Here is a 17099-nt window from a genome sequence, read left to right as displayed (position 1 = left end):
TCATCTGCATCAGTTTTGCCCGAATAAAATAATACTGGGTGCATCTTGCCATCATCTTGTCTCTGCATGAGGACGGCACCAAACCATGCGAGCTAGCATCTGTATACAGTTTAGTCTCACGTTTAGAATTAAAGATGGCCAATACTAGTGGATTTGATAAAATGGTCTTTAACAAGTGAAACGCTCTTAATTTTTCTTCATTTAAGGGGAACGGACCTAATAGCTTTAGTAAATCCGTAAGAGGTTTTGCTATTTTTGCAAAGGATAACACAAAACGCCTAAAATATGAGAAAAATCCTAAGCATGAATGAAGGGTGTTCAAGTTTTGTGGTATAGGAAAATTTTTTAATGCATCAAGGTGCGCTAGTTATAATAGGTTCGTAGATGGAATTGGTATTTTTGGTTGGGAATCACTTTGACTTGTAATGTTTGAATAAAACGACCGGATTGTTTGAGTTCAATATTCAGACTGATTTTGTGTTTTCTCTTTTGTCAACTCGTTGGTTCTTATTTTAACATAAAATTCTGATCTAACGGAAAGTGCTTACTCTAAGGATCTGAAGTGGGTCGTACAATTGGAGTAGTTAAGTGGAGTGGATAAGTGGAGCGGATGCTATTGTTTTGATTAGTTTGGAATTCGATGCATTGGTTATTAATAGGACGATCGGGTGGCCCCTGAAGTGTTTGCTGAGGCGGCGTGACGATCGGGTGGCCTCTTAAATGTTTACTGAGGTTGCGTGACGATCGGGTGGCCGTTTAAGTGTTTGCTGAGGCGGCGTCTATCAAAGTCGTGGTGGTTTTGGTGGGGGACCGCTGAGGCTAATAGTTGAGGCGGTAACTCCTCCCCCCTCAGACTGAACTACCGACCATAACGGAGCTATGGTTGGTGTGAAGGTAGCAGGTGAAGTAATGGTTGATGTGAAGGTGGCAGGTGGATAATTGTTGGTGTTAACGTCGCAATTGGTGAAGTTGGTGTGAAGGTTGTCGTCCTCTTTGAGAAAATGGCCACGGCCAACAACACTATCAACATTATGATTAACATCGAGTATGTCGCTGTTGAATGTATAGTGGTTCCCATTTGTAGTCTGTTGATTTGTAGTTTCGTTTCTATATCTTCCATCTTTAGTTCGTGAATTCCCAGTTCTTGTGTCGTTCTATTCTTGTTGATAGTTCCGATGTGTGGTATATCCAGATTCATTTTTGCTGTGCCAAGCCTCTCTGTTGCTTCGTACTGGACGTTATTTATCATAGTCCTGCATTCGTTGAACGTGATTAGCGCTGATCCATTTATTGTCCTCTCCTATCCACAGTCCGTACGCAAAATGGCGATATACCCTTCTTCCGGTTCAAAAATCTTGGTTTTGAGCCCAGCATCTCTCGTCTCGCAATCCGCTTCCTTTCCGCTGATCAGTTTTCTTATACAATTTTCAGTAACTTGGTTTACAATTTTATCGTTTTTACATATATATAAATTTCTTACTTGCTGACATTTATTTTTACAGTAGTAGGTTTCTTCATTATTCATTGCCACATATTCTGGCGTTATTACAAATTCTGTCTTATTCATAGGTAATGCTATTATTCTATGTAGAGAATATGTTCCATTTGGTATTCCATTGGTAATTTTATTGCGAATATTAAATCTGTTTCATTCATTATTGCTTTAAATTCTAGGAACTCATAAATGTTTTCTTCTGATGCTATTTGAATGCCCTGTTCCTCTAACTCTTGTATGCATTTGGTTGCTTCATGTTTGTCAAATAAAAATTTTCGAAATCAATCCAATTTTTGCCAACAATAAACTTTCAGCAACGTCATTTAAGTTTAGTCCCAGCATATCTACTGTTACTGAAATCCTGTCTATGTATTCTAACCTTTAAATCCTTTTATCCTCTTCTAAAAACGTCTTGCTTATTCCATTCTTATAATTGTTAATAAACGTGGCTACCCTGCTTTGTTCTTCATTAATATATTTTGTCAAATTTTTAAACATTATGCCGAACTGGTTACCTGTCTTTTCCTGCGAGGTTACAGCCTCTCGCAATCTTTCTTCTTCGCTCTGTATTTTCCTTATTTCTTGCTCCAATTTTTATGCATCTTCTGCATCGAGATTTCCTGTTATGGACTTAACAACTGATCCTAACCCATTAATTAGTCCCCTCGGCTTCCTTTTCTTAGGGCATATTGTCTCTAATCTTGTTTTAATCATCTGTAATTTGCTTTGTAACGCTCTCACAAGGTCTTTTGTTTCTGCATCGTCAGCTACATCTCTGAGTGTCTATATCTCTATTGCTTCCTGATGATTTTGCAACCTTACAATATATATTAAGTTCTTATGCGCTGTATTATTTTTGCCGGACCTAGATTTATTTGTGCTAGAGGCTCATTTCCTTGTAACTCCCGAATCTCGAGACTCCTTCCTTCGGCTATGGTCATTGACCACCTGTAATTATTATTTTTCGTTTGGTTTGGTTAGTCTTCTAATTTTTTCTTTATGAATTTTCTGGGGTTTGGTAGATGTTAATGTTAACCCGTTGTCTTCCAGCACCTTGTGTTTTGAAAATCTAGGAGTAAGTTTGTCCCTCCTGTTTTCCTTCCTAAATATTATATCCCCTGGTTCTACTGGGTTCGGATTTTCCCTGTTTGCATTTGCTGACTCTATTCTTTTATTTTTTTGCTGTTCCACCATTTCCTTGATTTTCGGGTATAATTCAGCCTGGAATGCATTGATTTTCTGTAAATAATCATGTTCGTTGTAAAACGATATGTTATTCAGAATATTGCGTTCTACCCGTGAATAGTTCCTGTGGCGTGTACTTTGTAGCCGAATGAATAGCGTTGTTGTATGTTATGAATGCTTCGTCTAGTATCTCCTCATGTTTGATTTCCATTCTATTTGTTTTCTTTGCCTCGTTTATTAATCTGTATATTTCCGTCAAGGTAGAGTGTAATCTTTCGATTGTGGAATTACTCGACGACTGCTGGAATGAGGTTGAATGCAGTTCTAATTCGTAGTGTTTACAAAAGTCCTTAAACAAGTTCGAAGAGAATTCCACTCCCTGATCACATACTACCTTTTTGGGTATCCCGAACAAAGCCATAAAGTTTTTTATCGCCTTTACTATGTTTATGCTTTCTTTTGCTGGGATCGTTTTTCCCCACGCGTACCTTGAAAACTTATCTATTATGGTTAATACATTTTTCTTGTTAGCAAAATACAAATCTATATGTACTACTTCCAAGGGTCTCTGTGGAGTTTCTGTCAAGCTGTATTTAATCTTGTGTGGGTTTCCATCATATTTCTGTATTTGACAGCTATCGGAGGTATTAATTGTTTGTGCTATAGTCTGTCTCATATGCGGGAAGAATACCCTTCTTTTTAGGTGGGCTAAAGTTTCATCTATTCCCCTATGATTACTCCTTTCATGATAATCCTTAATGATTTGTTCCTGTTGGATTTTTTCTGTAATGTCTCGTAATAATACTGTACATCTAATCGCTTTAAATAGCTTACTATACGCAAAATACCTGCAATATACATCCTGGATTGTTATCACCAAGTTATCTGGTACTAATAATGCTATTGTCCAAACCAAAAGGTTTTAAAAATTCCTTTAATCTACGGCAATAGTTTCCTCATTAAATATATTTTCTGTCCAGGTTATTCTTAGCTTATTTCTAAATGGAATCTGTTTCTTTATCTTTGGTTTTTCACCTTCCTCAATAACTATCTGAATATTAATTTCATTCAATGGCTTCTCCGATATAGGAAACCCAAGCTGTAGGTCTTCCCCTGAACTTCTAGGCATTTTGCCTGCTCAACGCGTCTGCCACTACATTCAAGGAACCTTTTTTATACACTATCTCATAGTCGTATTCTAACATTTGGAGTCTCCATCTTACTAGCTTAGAATCAGGCTCCTTGATGCTCATAAGCCAGGTTAACGGCCTATGATCTGTCACTATCTTGAACTTGGTGCCAAACAGGTAGTGCCTAAAATGTTTAATCGCCCAAATAATGGCCAACATTTCCTTTTCTATTGTCGCGTAATTTACTTCTGCTCCTGACAATGTTCTACTACCATATGCTATTGGTCTATCCATCCCCAAACTCCCTTGGGATAAAACAGCTCCAATTGCATAATTGCTTGCATCTGTAGTTAGGATGAATGGTTTCTTGAAGTCGGGGAATTGTAATATTGGGTCGTTACACAATAACGTTTTGCACACCTCAAATGTTTCTATATATTCTTCGTCTATTTGTACGGCCTTTTTCCCTTTCAACTGCCTTGTCTTTGGTTTTGTTATGGCTGCGAAATCTCTTATAAACTTCCTGTAGTACCCCAATAATCCTAGGAAGGACTTGATCTGTTTTCTGGGATTGGGAATCTCAAATTTCTTTTTTACCTCAATTTTTCCCGGGTTTGCTTTGATGCCCTGCTGGGTAACTACATGTCCTAAATATTCCACCTCTTTCCTTAAAAACTCCGTTTTGTCCAGTTGCAGCTTGAAGTTGGCTTCTGTGAGTTTCTTAAAGACTTTTTCCAGGTCTGTGATATGTTCTTTTAGGGATGTTGAATATACCATAATATCGTCCATGTATATTAGGCAACACTTCCCCAGCAATTCTCCGAAAATGTTGTTCATTAATCTCTGGAAGGTCGCCGGAGCATTGTTCAGTCCGAACGGCATCCTTACGTATTCGAAATGACCGCCTTCTGCCGAGAAGGCTGTCTTCGGAATATCTGCCTCCTTTACTTCAATTTGATGGTATCCACTTGCCAAGTCCAGGGATGAGAAGTATTTTGCTCTGTCTAGCACATCGTTAATTATTGGAAGTGGATACCTGTCCTTGATTACTTTCTCGTTAAGCTTTCTGTAGTCCACTACCATCCTCCATTTTCTCTCTCCCAATGCATCCTTCTTCTTTGGCACTAGCCAAACCGGAGCACTCCATTGTGAATGGCTATGTCTAATAATTTTCTGATCCAGTAGTTTATCCAACTGTTTCCTTATCTCTTGCCTTTCCTTAAATGCATATCTGTACGGCCTAACGTATATCGGGATGTCGTCCTTCGTTCTTATTTGATGTTTGACCGCATTCGTGAAATACAAGTTATCCCCTTCCCTATGAAACACCTTGGGGTATTTTTTACAAATCCGATTCGGGTTTTGGCCGACCTCAGCGTCTCCCTCCAGGCGCCTCTGCTTCTCGCGCGCCTCCTCCAATCGGAAATTCCCAGTGCAGTTAGGTTCTCCTCCACTTGGTCCTTCCATCGGAGCTTTGGTCGTCCTCTTCGTCGTCGCCCGTAGTCGACCCTCGCTTCAAACACCTTCTGAGCTGGAGATTCTTTATCCATACGCACAACGTGGCCGAGCCAGCGCAGACGTTGTATCGTGATGCGCCGGACCACGTCCACGTCGTCGTACAACTCGTACAGCTCGTGGTTCATCCGAATGCGAAAGTCGTCCCCAATCCGAACGGGACCAAAGATCTTGCGAAGAATTTTTCTCTCGAACACTCCAAGCGCTGCTGCATCCGTCAGTGATAATACCCATGCTTCTGCGCCATATAAAAGCACGGGTAGGATGAGTGTCTTGTAGAGTGTTAGTTTTGTTCGGCGAGAGAGGTCTCTATTGCACATTTGCTTACTCAAACCAAAGTAGCACCTATTGGCCAGTGTGATTCTTCGCTTGATCTCCAGGCTGACGTCATTTTCGGTGTTAATGGCAGTGCCAAGGTACGTGAACTCCTTGACCCAGTGGCGTAACTATACCCTCTGGGGCCCGTGGCAAATTTTTTTGATGGGGCCCTGTCATTTTATTAAACCCTTTAAGTAGTTATCGGACACTGTATACATTTATATAGATACAGAACTTAAAATATTAATATTTATATTATCAATTCAAATAAAATACACTCGTTCTTACAACACATAGAACATAAAAAAACTGAGCTAGCAGCCTCCTGAGCCGGGGCCCTCTTGGGTCGGGGGCCCGTGGCATTTGGCCACCTCTGCCACCCTATAGTTACGCCACTGCCTTGACCACTTCGAAGGTATAGCTGTCCGCTACTACATGGGAGTCTAGGCGCCGCGCCTCCCTGCTTGTAGACAGCATATACTTCGTCTTGCCCTCGTTTACCGATAAACCCACTTTTGCCGACCCTTTTTCGATAGCCGAAAATGCAGCAGTGACATCACGCTTGCTGCGGCCAATGATGTCAATATCATTGGCATACGCAAGGAGCTGGACACTTTTATAAAAAATTGTGCCAGATCGATGTACACCGGCTTTCCGCAGTACCCCTTCCATCACGAAGTTGAAGAGATCGCACGACAGGGGGTCGCCTTGTCTGAAACCTCGAACGGTATTAAAAGGTACGGAGAGGTTCGTTCCTACCTTGACAGAGCTGATGGTACTGCTCAATGTCATTCTGCAAAGCCGTATTAGCTTTGCAGGAATACCGAACTCAGACATGGTGGCATATAGGCGTTTCCTCGTCGGGCTATCGAATGCAGCTTTATAATCGACAAAGAGATGGTGTGTGTCGATGTTATTCTCGTGGGTTTTTTCCAGGATTTGGCGTAATGTGAAGATCAGGTCTATGCTGGACTTACCAGGTCTGAAGCCGCACTGATAAGGTCCAATCAGTGTGCTGGTATACGGCTTCAGTCGTTCACATATTACGCTCGATAGGACCTTGTATGAGATGGTAATCAGGCTGATTCCCAGGTAGTTGGCGCATATCGTCGGGTCACCTTTCTTTAGTACAGGACAAAGGACGCTGAGATTCCAATCGTTGGGCATGCTTTCTTCTAGCATATTTTGTACAGGAGCTGATGCATGCACCTTATCAGCTCTTCGCCGCCGGCCTTAAACAACTCTGCAGGCAGTCCATCAGCACCAGCTGCTTTGTTGTTTTTGAGCCGCGTTATAGCAACTCGGACCTCGTCATGGCAAGGTAGTGGTATATCCACATTGTCGTCGATTGGTGGTATAGGGCTGCTTCCTCCAATGGCGGGATTGTTGCCATCATCGCCTGCTAGCAGCTTGGAGAAATGCTCCCTCCATTACCTCAGCGTGCACTGCGTATCCGTAACCAGATTTCCATTTTCATCCCGACAGTTAGATGCTCCGGTCTTGTGTCGTCAAGCTTTCGTTGCGTGATGGGGCGTATGTTTTTCGCGCGGCATAGCCGCATGCGTATCTTGGTTGCGACAAGATAGTGGTCCGAGTCAATGTTGACTCCACGAAACGTACGCACGTCCATCACACTTGAATCATGCCTTCCGTCTATCACAACGTAATCAATCTGGTTGCGCGTCTTTTGATCAGGGGACAGCCATGTGGCCTTGTGGATGTTGAGGTGCCGAAATCTGGTGCTACTCACTACCATGTTTCCCGCCGCGGCGAAGTCAATCAGCCTGAGACCGTTGTTCGAGGTGGTCTCATGGAGGCTGAATTGACCGACGCACAGTGGGCGATTTGGTCTCGCTAGCGGCATTTAATTCAAATTTCAACTTTCAAAAAGCGATGATTTTTTTCACAATTCGATAATAGATACTTTGATTAAATTTATCCAAGCATTTTAAAAGCTCTCAATGAGCTGATCATCAGCTGTGAACGGACAAACACAGAAAATGATTTTGCAAAGAACTTTACAAAATTTTACCTGTTTGCGCGCATCGAATTCAAGTTCCTCGGAAATTTACAATTATTAGTGAATTTATTAAAAGTTTGGTTTTTTATTAATTTCAAGGTATGCATTACAAAAAAAAATTAATGTTTGTGACCGGTCTATAAATGTGTAGCTCATAAAACGTAGTGGCAATTCAGTGTATTAACAACGAGCCCAGATTAGCGTACACCTGTCTTTCGTGGAGAAGAACTTACCTGATTCAAGTGGATTCAGTCTAACTCTTTTATTAGCCGAAAGTGTGAATCAGTGGCGTCCAATGTGTGTAATATGAACTGCTAGTGCCTGCTAGCCTTCAAACTATGGTACTTTTAAGGCACAATGTCAGTAGCAAAAAGGGTTCTTTTTTAGTATATTTTAGTATTTTTACTATGCCGCCGTCTGATTCCGATGATTCTGAATAAAATTCTAGCCATTTTTAAATTATGTTTGCTTATGGAATATATTAATTGAAGTTAAAAAAAAATAAAAATGAATCAAAATTTAAAATTAAAAAATATTTTTTTTTTTAATTAAAAAAAAAAAAAAAAAGTATTAAAAAAAACACTTTTTTTTAACTTAAAAAATTGTATGATTTTTCTTTGATCGGTGAAAAAAAACCGACTGAAGATATCTATTTTAGCTTAGAAGTTATTAATTAAATGCCGCTAGCGAGACCAAATCGCCCACTGTGCGACGGTGGGGTAAAAGATGCGTTCGCGCCCGACCTTTGCGTTGAAGTCCCCGAGGATAATCTTCACGTCGTGGTCTGGGCAGCGGTCGTATGTGTCCTCGAGTCTCGCGTAGAATGCATCCTTTACAGCATCGTCCTTCTCCTCCGTCGGGGCGTGCGCGCAAATTATGCTTAGATTGAAAAACCTAGCTTTGACGCGGATTGTAGCCAGTCGTTCACTCACTGGGGTGAAGTTGGAGACGTGGTGGCGAAGTCTCCGGCTTACTACAAATCCGCATCCAAATTCGCGCCTCTCCGCATGGCAGCTGTAGTAGATATCGCAGTTTGCTCGCTTGGATCAACCTTGTCCTGTCCATCTCATTTCCTGGATGGCGGTAATGTCAGCCTTTAATTTTTCGAGGGCATCCGCCAGTTGGATAGAGGCACCTTCCCAATTAAGGGTTCGGACATTCCAGGTGCATATCCTTAAATCGTAGTCCTTTTTCGTTTTGCGGTGGTCGTCAACATAAGGGGGGATCCTATCCGAGGCTTTCGCTTTGGTCTTCACTGGGCTTCTTTTTTTACGAGGCGGGTTCCAAACCCTGCGCTCAACCCTTTAACGTCCGGGTGACATCGCTGCACACATTAGCTCACTATCTAGCGGATGCTAAGATAGCTACCCAGGAGGTGCCACGAGGAGGCTGTGTGTCAACTTGCAATCATTCGAAAACAGAGATCGCACTGGCGGCCACCAAGTTGACCGCGATCAGAAAACTTTACTCTGTACGAATGAAAGCCATCCCATTCCATCTATTCCAATTAGTCCTTCAAAAAACTGGTGAAATTTGAATAGTAGCATTCTTATCTCCCCTACTCCTCCCAGTTCTTTGAACATTGGAAAAAATGCTTCTCTCAAAATTTTGTGGGATTGTGTAATTGTTTTAATGTTTATTGGCTCCCGTAATTCTCTTATATATTGTCTTTGTACCAATTCAGGCCGGATAAACGAAAAAGTGGATCCTGTATCAATTAATATCTTAACTATTTTTCCCGAGGTATTTCTGATCTTCAAATACGGTAGAGTGGAGTGACCTTTCCTCGTCCCTAGATATCCTGTTGGTTGTTCGAGGCTAGTTGTTGAAAATTTCCATCCTCTTGGATGTTGTGAAGCTGTCCACCGGTTGTCGGTCTGTTTTTCCCCTCTATTTGGAAAAATTAGACTGTCTGGAATTGTTCCAGCTATATGATTGCCCTGAATAGTTGGAATTCCCGGACATCCTCGATTGACCACTACCTTGCGTGTCCTTTGGTGCCTGAATTGCTAACTGGCTTCCTCCTCTGGGCTTGTTATTATTGTAATTATAATCATTGTTCCATTGTCTGTCTCGATTTTGCTGACCATAATTCCATTTAGAATTTCTATTCTGGTAATTTCGGTACTGCCTTGGGTACATGGCTGTGTCTCCTTGACCAAAATTGTTTGGCCCAAATGAATTGCCCATCATCGGGTACGAAAAACCGAGTCCTGGCCATCCGGCTTCTCTCCCCTGAGTATCATCCACCGTTCGGAGGCTTTATTTTGGTTGACAAGGGCTTTCTTCAGGGCCATCACTTTCGTGTATAAGGTGTCTAAGTCCAATTTCTTTTTGTTTAGGTGAGATAACTCCATAATTAGGTCTTGTTCCGACCTTTTGTCCTTAAAATGTGTTGTTAACGTTTCCTTGATACGGTCCCAATTCAATTCAGACTCATCTAGATCTAGGACCCTGTCTGCTGCTCCTATGATCCTGCTCCTAATGGCCCTCAATGCTATAAGTCCTACATTTGACCTTTCTTCCCCTTTTATAAGACCAAGCACCTGCTCCACCGCTGCTATAAATCCATTTAATTTCCCAGACTCCCCCTCATATTTGGGAATAATCTCCACCAGGTCCACTACCTTAATTGCCTCTAGTACGCTTGTTGTTGCCATTGCTACGGGTTCTTTTTCTACCTGCATTATTTCTAGACCTATTACTCTTGAAATCTCGGTCTATCTTACTTATTCGCAATTCTTATTTATAATACTTAGCTTAATATTTTAGTGTTGTAATTTACTCCTAAGTATTATGTGTGTTCTTATTTACTACGTGTTCTGCTGGTTATCTCAATGTTATTCTTATCTTCTCTTGTTGTTATAGTGTAGTGGCTTCGTGAGTTTCCGTGTGGAGACTTGGAGTTCTGCAATTAATTAGAGTAAGTAAATCTTCTCTCATTTGATTTCTTTTCTTGAAAGATCATAGCAACAATGGATTTAATATTTATCACTATTTCTTGCCATCAAATCTAAGCTTGTCGTTTTCATCACCAACATAATTGCTTCAACAACGGAACCTAGCATGCTGAAGCTAGCTGCTCAGCTGTGAGATAAAGCTTCACAACTAATTGCGGACAGTCATTGCAAGTTCTTTTCTTTATTTCCTCTATACCACTCCTGGCCTTATAATTGACTTCTGTCATCCCTACGCTAAGCGATCACTCTATGCAATACAGTGTGCCGCCTAATACGTGTGAATGACCATATTGTGTAATTTATACATTCCTTTCGTTGTTCTACTCTTTCCACCTTCATGCTAAACGACGACCGCGTCGTCCAATACATGCCGACGGATTCTTCTATTATTTCCCAATATTACCTCGAATTAGCACTTCCCTTGCTAAACAGTCGCCCTGTGCTCTACAGTTCGCCGTTTAAGGGGGGAAATACAATTAGAAGGCCTGAAATGAGGGCTATCTTTGGGAGTGGATTGCAAGTAGGGTATTAAATGGGTAGGGTATTGAGCAATAAAAATCAGTCAAGTTGTTAAAAAAATATTTTAATTAAGACCTTTTATGATCAATAATGTGGAGTCGTGTTTTTAGGGAAGGACTTTGCGCCGTGCAGTCTCCAGGTCCAGGATCGCGACTTAAACAAAAAACACCAACTGGGCTTTAAACTTAAAGGTACAGCGCACACCATGAATTATTTCCTATTTGAAAAAAAATTTTTACATAAAAAAATTTGAGGTTAAAAAAAATGTTTAAAAAAAAACACTTTTTTTCGACTTTTTCGTAAAAAAACACATGTTATAACAAACAAATATGAAAAGCCGTTATATTCATGGTGTGGAGAATTTAATTTCAAACATAATGCAAAAAACCGCATTCGATTAAAATAAAATCTCTGACCTGTACATTGCACGGCGACTTTGAAAACACGACTTTTCAGGAGAAGCGTTTAAAGTTTACTTTTGTGCATGTCCGCCATATGACACACCCTCACTAAATTGCTTATAACTTTGAAAATAAGTACCGGACGGCTTTATGCTTTTAAAGGCTTATTCCCAGACATATTTAGAGTACATTGAGCCAAAAAAATATTTTTCGAAAAAAAAAAAATTTCTAATTGTATTTCCCCCCTTAATACAATTGAAAGCCCAACCGAAATAAAATTTTCACCAATTAAATGACACAGTGCTCCTTTTTGAATAATATTCGTTAGTCATTATTTACTTGTTTTGTTACCTCTAACTCCACTCGGTGCCCGAGTTTGTTCGATCGAACCGTTGCGTATCAAACATTGAACCGCAACCGTCGTCGATCGAACCTCTCGACCGGACCACTCAGTGCGCATCGACTCATCGACCTGCAGCTAACGCCGCTCGAAATGCTCGACCCGCAACCGCCGTTGATCGCACCGACCTACTCAACGCCGAGCTGTTGGTACCCATTAGGGTGGAGCCAAAAATTTTTTTTTTAATTTTAATATTCCTGTATTATTAATTGATGATACATAGTTTTAAAAGTAATTATGCAAAATTTTAGTTTTCTCAATATATATCTTAAGGTGGCACATTAGGTTTAAAGTTTTGAAATAATGCAATTTTTGACATTCACTTACATATATGATAAATTGAAAACGATATATGTACCTATTTATCAATTTTAAACATAAACAATAAAATAATAAATGAAATCTTGATAAATTAACAAAATAAATTTTATTGCTGAAAATCAGTAGTTTCGGGGCGCTCATTAACTCGAAAATATTGAGATTTGATGTCAAAAACAGGTATGTCTTGTCGGGCTTTTATTCTTGTTCGAATGAATCCATCTCTAGCTTCTGGTCCACAAACTGCTAACGAAGCCTCCGTTACTAGCTTGACACATCTTTCGACAGCCTGAGTGTGGCAAGGATACTTTTTGAAATCCATCAAAGCTCCTGAAGTAATCAGGTTTGAAATTTCTGTGTCGCTATATTTCATTGTCATAGAAGGTTCTGTAATCTTTTCTTTCGTCCAATCTATTAACTCATAATAAGTAGATGCGTCACCCTTATTTCTGGGACTCGAAATTCGCGAACCTTCATTCCTTTGGTCTCTCGTCGTGCTTTTAACACTCTTCGAAGAGCCAGCTCCCTTATGTGAGACACATCATCTTGCAACATAGCCAGCAACAAATTCTCTGGGTGTGCGAAGAATGAATTTCTTTGAATAGTTTTCAGTACAATACTTTTCAGGTTATGTGGTAAATACTGACATCTTTTAACCATGTAAAAAACATGAATTGGACCATATTTACATGATGATTTTGTCTTAATGTCGAACCAAGTTGGTGCATAATCTTTCATAATGAAAGTCGCGAGATCGCTCAAATTCTCATGGCTTAGCTTTTCCAATATATAAACGGAGAGTCCAGTTTGCGCAAGTCAACCATCGGGAATGTACCAGTTTTCCTGGGTCTTTGCTAGCTAAGTTGAGCGACACCGAACCAGAAGAAATTGCGGTGCAAATGTCAAACAGATATTTTTGATCACTACTTAGCAAATTAGGATTTAAAGGTGGCAATTCTGTGGAAATGGCTTCTTATTCCTTCACTTTAAAATCCAGGCACTTAGCTAGCTGTATCGCCAGAAAAACTATTAGGGCCTGTTATTGTTCCATCTAAACTGGAAAATAACTGTCGAAATGGTAATTCATTTGCATGTAACAAGCACACAAACCATTGCAATGTGCGTTTCAGGTGTTTCTCTAGTAAAACAATAACTCCATTTTTATGTCCTGTATTCGCAGCTGTGCCATCGCAACCAACACACATTAAAGATGTTTGATATTCGAATTTACCTTCAAGAAATTCAACAATACTCTTTTCAATCGTCGTCGCTTTCCCAGAATCAATGGAAAGATGTCCAATGTATTCAGAATCTGGCTCTGATAATATTGAGATGTGTTCTTCTGTGACAGTCTTACGATGCAATGTATTGTCTGTGGTTGTTATCACTAAGGTGTTGTCTTTTCGACCGTCTAAGTAAACAGCCCGTAAAGGTTTACTAGCAATAACACTCTGCAAATCTTGGCGTACTTCTTTTCGCTCTCGACGTATTTTGCTTCGGTCTATAACTTGATTTGCGTTTTTTTTGCTGATTACATTTTAATCGACCAATGCAGCGCTCGCAATAAATGCCGCAGATCGATCGGAAATTCACGTTACATCGCACGCTGAAGCTAGATTTTGCAGCTTACCTCTCATCTGCTGAGTTTCACTTGGGTATTGTTTAGAGGTTTCTTTTTCTGTAGACATAATATAATCTTCATCAGATTCTGTTACTGTAGAAGAACTGTCAGACATCCCAACTATATTTGAAGCAGATGAAGAAGTACTAGGAGCACACATGGATTTTTGCATCCCTGACCAGTGGTCATACTTCCTAATTTCGCCTCGCTGGATAGATTGAGTCATCACCTTGTCAACAGTCCCTATATACATTTTGCGATCAGTGCGTTGGTCGTGCAAGAATAATTCTTCAGCAACAGGCACTTTAGTTAGACATTTGCATACTTCTCTAGATATACATTTACATGTTCCGATGTCAAATAACTTTTTTAGAGAATCTTCATAAAATTTTTGTTCCTTGGAGTCATTACGCAGTTTTTTTACACCTTTATACTTGTTGTAATACACAATCAATCTTGCGACAACTTGTTGATGACTAACTGTAGGGATAGATGCTTTAGCCCATATATCGGTAGCAATTGTTTCACAAACATCTTTGATTGAAGGATCTTTTCCATTATTCGACTCTAGTAGATCGTTTCTGTGCCATAAGTAATATTTAATCACATCATTATACGTCGGTAGCATATTACCACTTAATTTTTGTGGATCGCCAAAGAAGGGACACCTCAAATCTTTTCGAGTTTTTGGCATTTTGTAACACTTTACTTCCTATTTTCTTTTCGTCGCCACAAGCAATTAATTGCATTTACTTCAAATAAAACCGATTTATATACGAGACATCGGAGCCACTTAAGCTTAAAAATTAAAAATTAAAAATTAAAGTTTTTTGTAAACTTCCTTCAAGGTGCGTGTTAATTCGAGTACAGTTCCAGTTATTATCCCGATATAAATTGATACTTTGTAATTAACGTTGAGATTATGAAATGTGCTTTTTATTTTTCTTGTTCTTATTGTCAAGTGACAGTGTTGACTAATTTTAATGTAATTGTGTAGGGCTCCCAACACAATTAATACAAAAGTAAAAGCGCAGGAGGCGCGATTGAATTCAAATGGTGGAATGGTGAAGCAGTGCGCCACCTGAAGATTAAGTCCTAGGTGTCTTATTTTTGGTATGAACAGAGGTTTAACTTAGGATCATCGACTGATAATACAGGAAATTTGAAAAAAAAAAAAAATTTAATTTTTTTTTGCTACTTTTGCTCCACCCTAGTACCCATGACTAAGTCGACGCTTAATAATTTCTGTTAATCAACTTGACCTCTTTTCTTTTTCGGCTGCATCACCATTATTCAGTTCACTCATAATCGCCTACTTGTAACGAATCACACTGTTCACGATTATAATCCTCTCATTTTTCATTTATTATTTCTTCCTAGCTGATATCATATCCACTAGTTTTACTCTTATCTATTTTCTTTTCCACGGGTGCGATTCGATCCCGCTGCACCTCGCTCCTTCTACTGATCCCAACACGTTTTCTGATTCTAAGGTTGTCATTTTTCCATTATTATTGCTTTATCTTTACTTTCGTTACTATTACTTTACTTTTCACTCCATGTCACACACTTCACTCTACTCACTTTCTTACATAATAATGGTTAGGATCCTGTACATCCTTCTTGGTCTTCGTCGTCTCGGATCCTCCTTGTCCTTGATTTTCCAAAGGTTCTTGGTTGAATCCGTTCGAGGGCGAAGACTACCGACTGCGCCAGTTATAATAGGTTCGTAGATGGAATTGGTATTTTTGGTTGGGAATCACTTTGACTTGTAATGTTTGAATAAAACGACCGGATTGTTTGAGTTCAATATTCAGACTGATTTTGTATTTTCTCTTTTGTCAACTCGTTGGTTCTTATTTTAACATAAAATGCTGATCTAACGGAAAGTGCTTACTCTAAGGATCTGAAGTGGGTCGTACAATTGGAGTAGTTAAGTAGAGTGGATAAGTGGAGCGGATGCTATTGTTTTGATTAGTTTGGGATTCGATGCGTTGGTTGTTAATAGGGCGATCAGGTGGCCGCTGAAGTGTTTGCTGAGGCGGCGTGTCGATCGGGTGGCCTCTCAAATGTTTACTGAGGCTGCGTGACGATCGGGTGGCCGCTTAAGTGTTTGCTGAGGCGGCGTCTATCAAAGTCGTGGTGGTTTTGGTGGGGGACCGCCGAGGCTAATAGTTGAGGCGGTAACTCGCTTCACTGGGTGTTATTCCAATACGGGTAACTTTATAGCCAAGGAATTCACATTCAGGTTTTAAAAAGTTGCATTTTTTTAGGTTAATCTCTAAATTGTATTCACTAATACGATTTAATAACTTCTTTAAGATCTCTAAATGTTCCTCTACGGTTTTAGTTGCTTTCACTATGTCATCCATATACACTACTATAAGCTTGTTCTGATTGAAGATTGTTTAGAATAAACAAAAATCCATTAATACTTTTCTGTAATATATCTGTGAAAAATGGCTGATCCGTTTTTTAAACCAAATGGCATTCTTAAATATTCATATTGTCCATACGGAGTTAAGAATGAGGTATACCGAATACTTTGTGAATCTACCCCTATTTGGTGGAAACCACTCTTAAAATCTATTATTGAGAAACATATCTTGCCTTCCAGGTATTCTAAACAATCTTCAATCAACGGTAATGTGAAATTATCTTTCACTATTCGCTTTTTCTCTATAATCTACGCACATTCTAGTCTCGCCCGACTTCTTTTTAACCAAAACTATGGGGGACGCATAAGGAGATTTACTATTCATAATTACATTTTTCTCAAGAAGATCATTAATTATTTCCGCTACTTTCTCTTTTTCATAATATGACAGACGCCTACCCAGCGGAAAAGTGGGAAGTAGGTTTTTAGAGTAATGGAAATCCTGCTTCTTTTAGCAGGCGTAGGTGAGGGATAGATAATTTCGGACCGCTAAATGGGGTGGGTTTCTGAATATGACCTTAAGTTACAACAAAGAGATGACTAAATATTGTCAGATCTTCGAATCAAATATTGATGCACGGCCACATCATTATACAATTTCGTGCAAAAAGTGAAAAAAAGTTCAGTTAATTTTAAAAAACAAGATAAAGGTAAGTTATAACATAAATATTTTAGTTTGGATATCCTTATTTCAGCGTTACGGATATGGTGAACATAGGCATTTTTACAAAAACTAAATTTTAGCCGCCAGAGGCGGTTGTCAAGTAAGTACGTTTTTCA

At 39.6% G+C, this 17099-nt stretch overlaps 1 protein-coding gene across 1 annotated transcript; it reads right to left on the bottom strand.

Moving 5' to 3' along the window:
* Positions 1–9852: 9852 nt before the first annotated feature.
* On the bottom strand, positions 9853–10323 carry LOC122320477. The gene has a single exon (XM_043208586.1). It carries the CDS (start codon positions 10321–10323, stop codon positions 9853–9855), a length of 471 nt encoding a protein of 156 aa, XP_043064521.1.
* Between the last annotated feature and the right edge of the window lie 6776 nt (positions 10324–17099).

The sequence above is a fragment of the Drosophila ficusphila genome, unplaced genomic scaffold (assembly GCF_018152265.1).
Source record: "Drosophila ficusphila isolate 14025-0441.05 unplaced genomic scaffold, ASM1815226v1 contig_580, whole genome shotgun sequence".
Taxonomy (NCBI): domain Eukaryota; kingdom Metazoa; phylum Arthropoda; class Insecta; order Diptera; family Drosophilidae; genus Drosophila; species Drosophila ficusphila.
The sequence above is the reverse complement of the archived record's forward strand: the minus strand, read 5'-3'. Positions and strand labels throughout refer to the sequence as shown.

What these genes read in the sequence shown, in the direction of transcription:
- LOC122320477 (XM_043208586.1), bottom strand. Translation starts at nt 10,323, where the DNA reads ATGGCAACAACAAGCGTACTAGAGGCAATTAAGGTAGTGGACCTGGTG.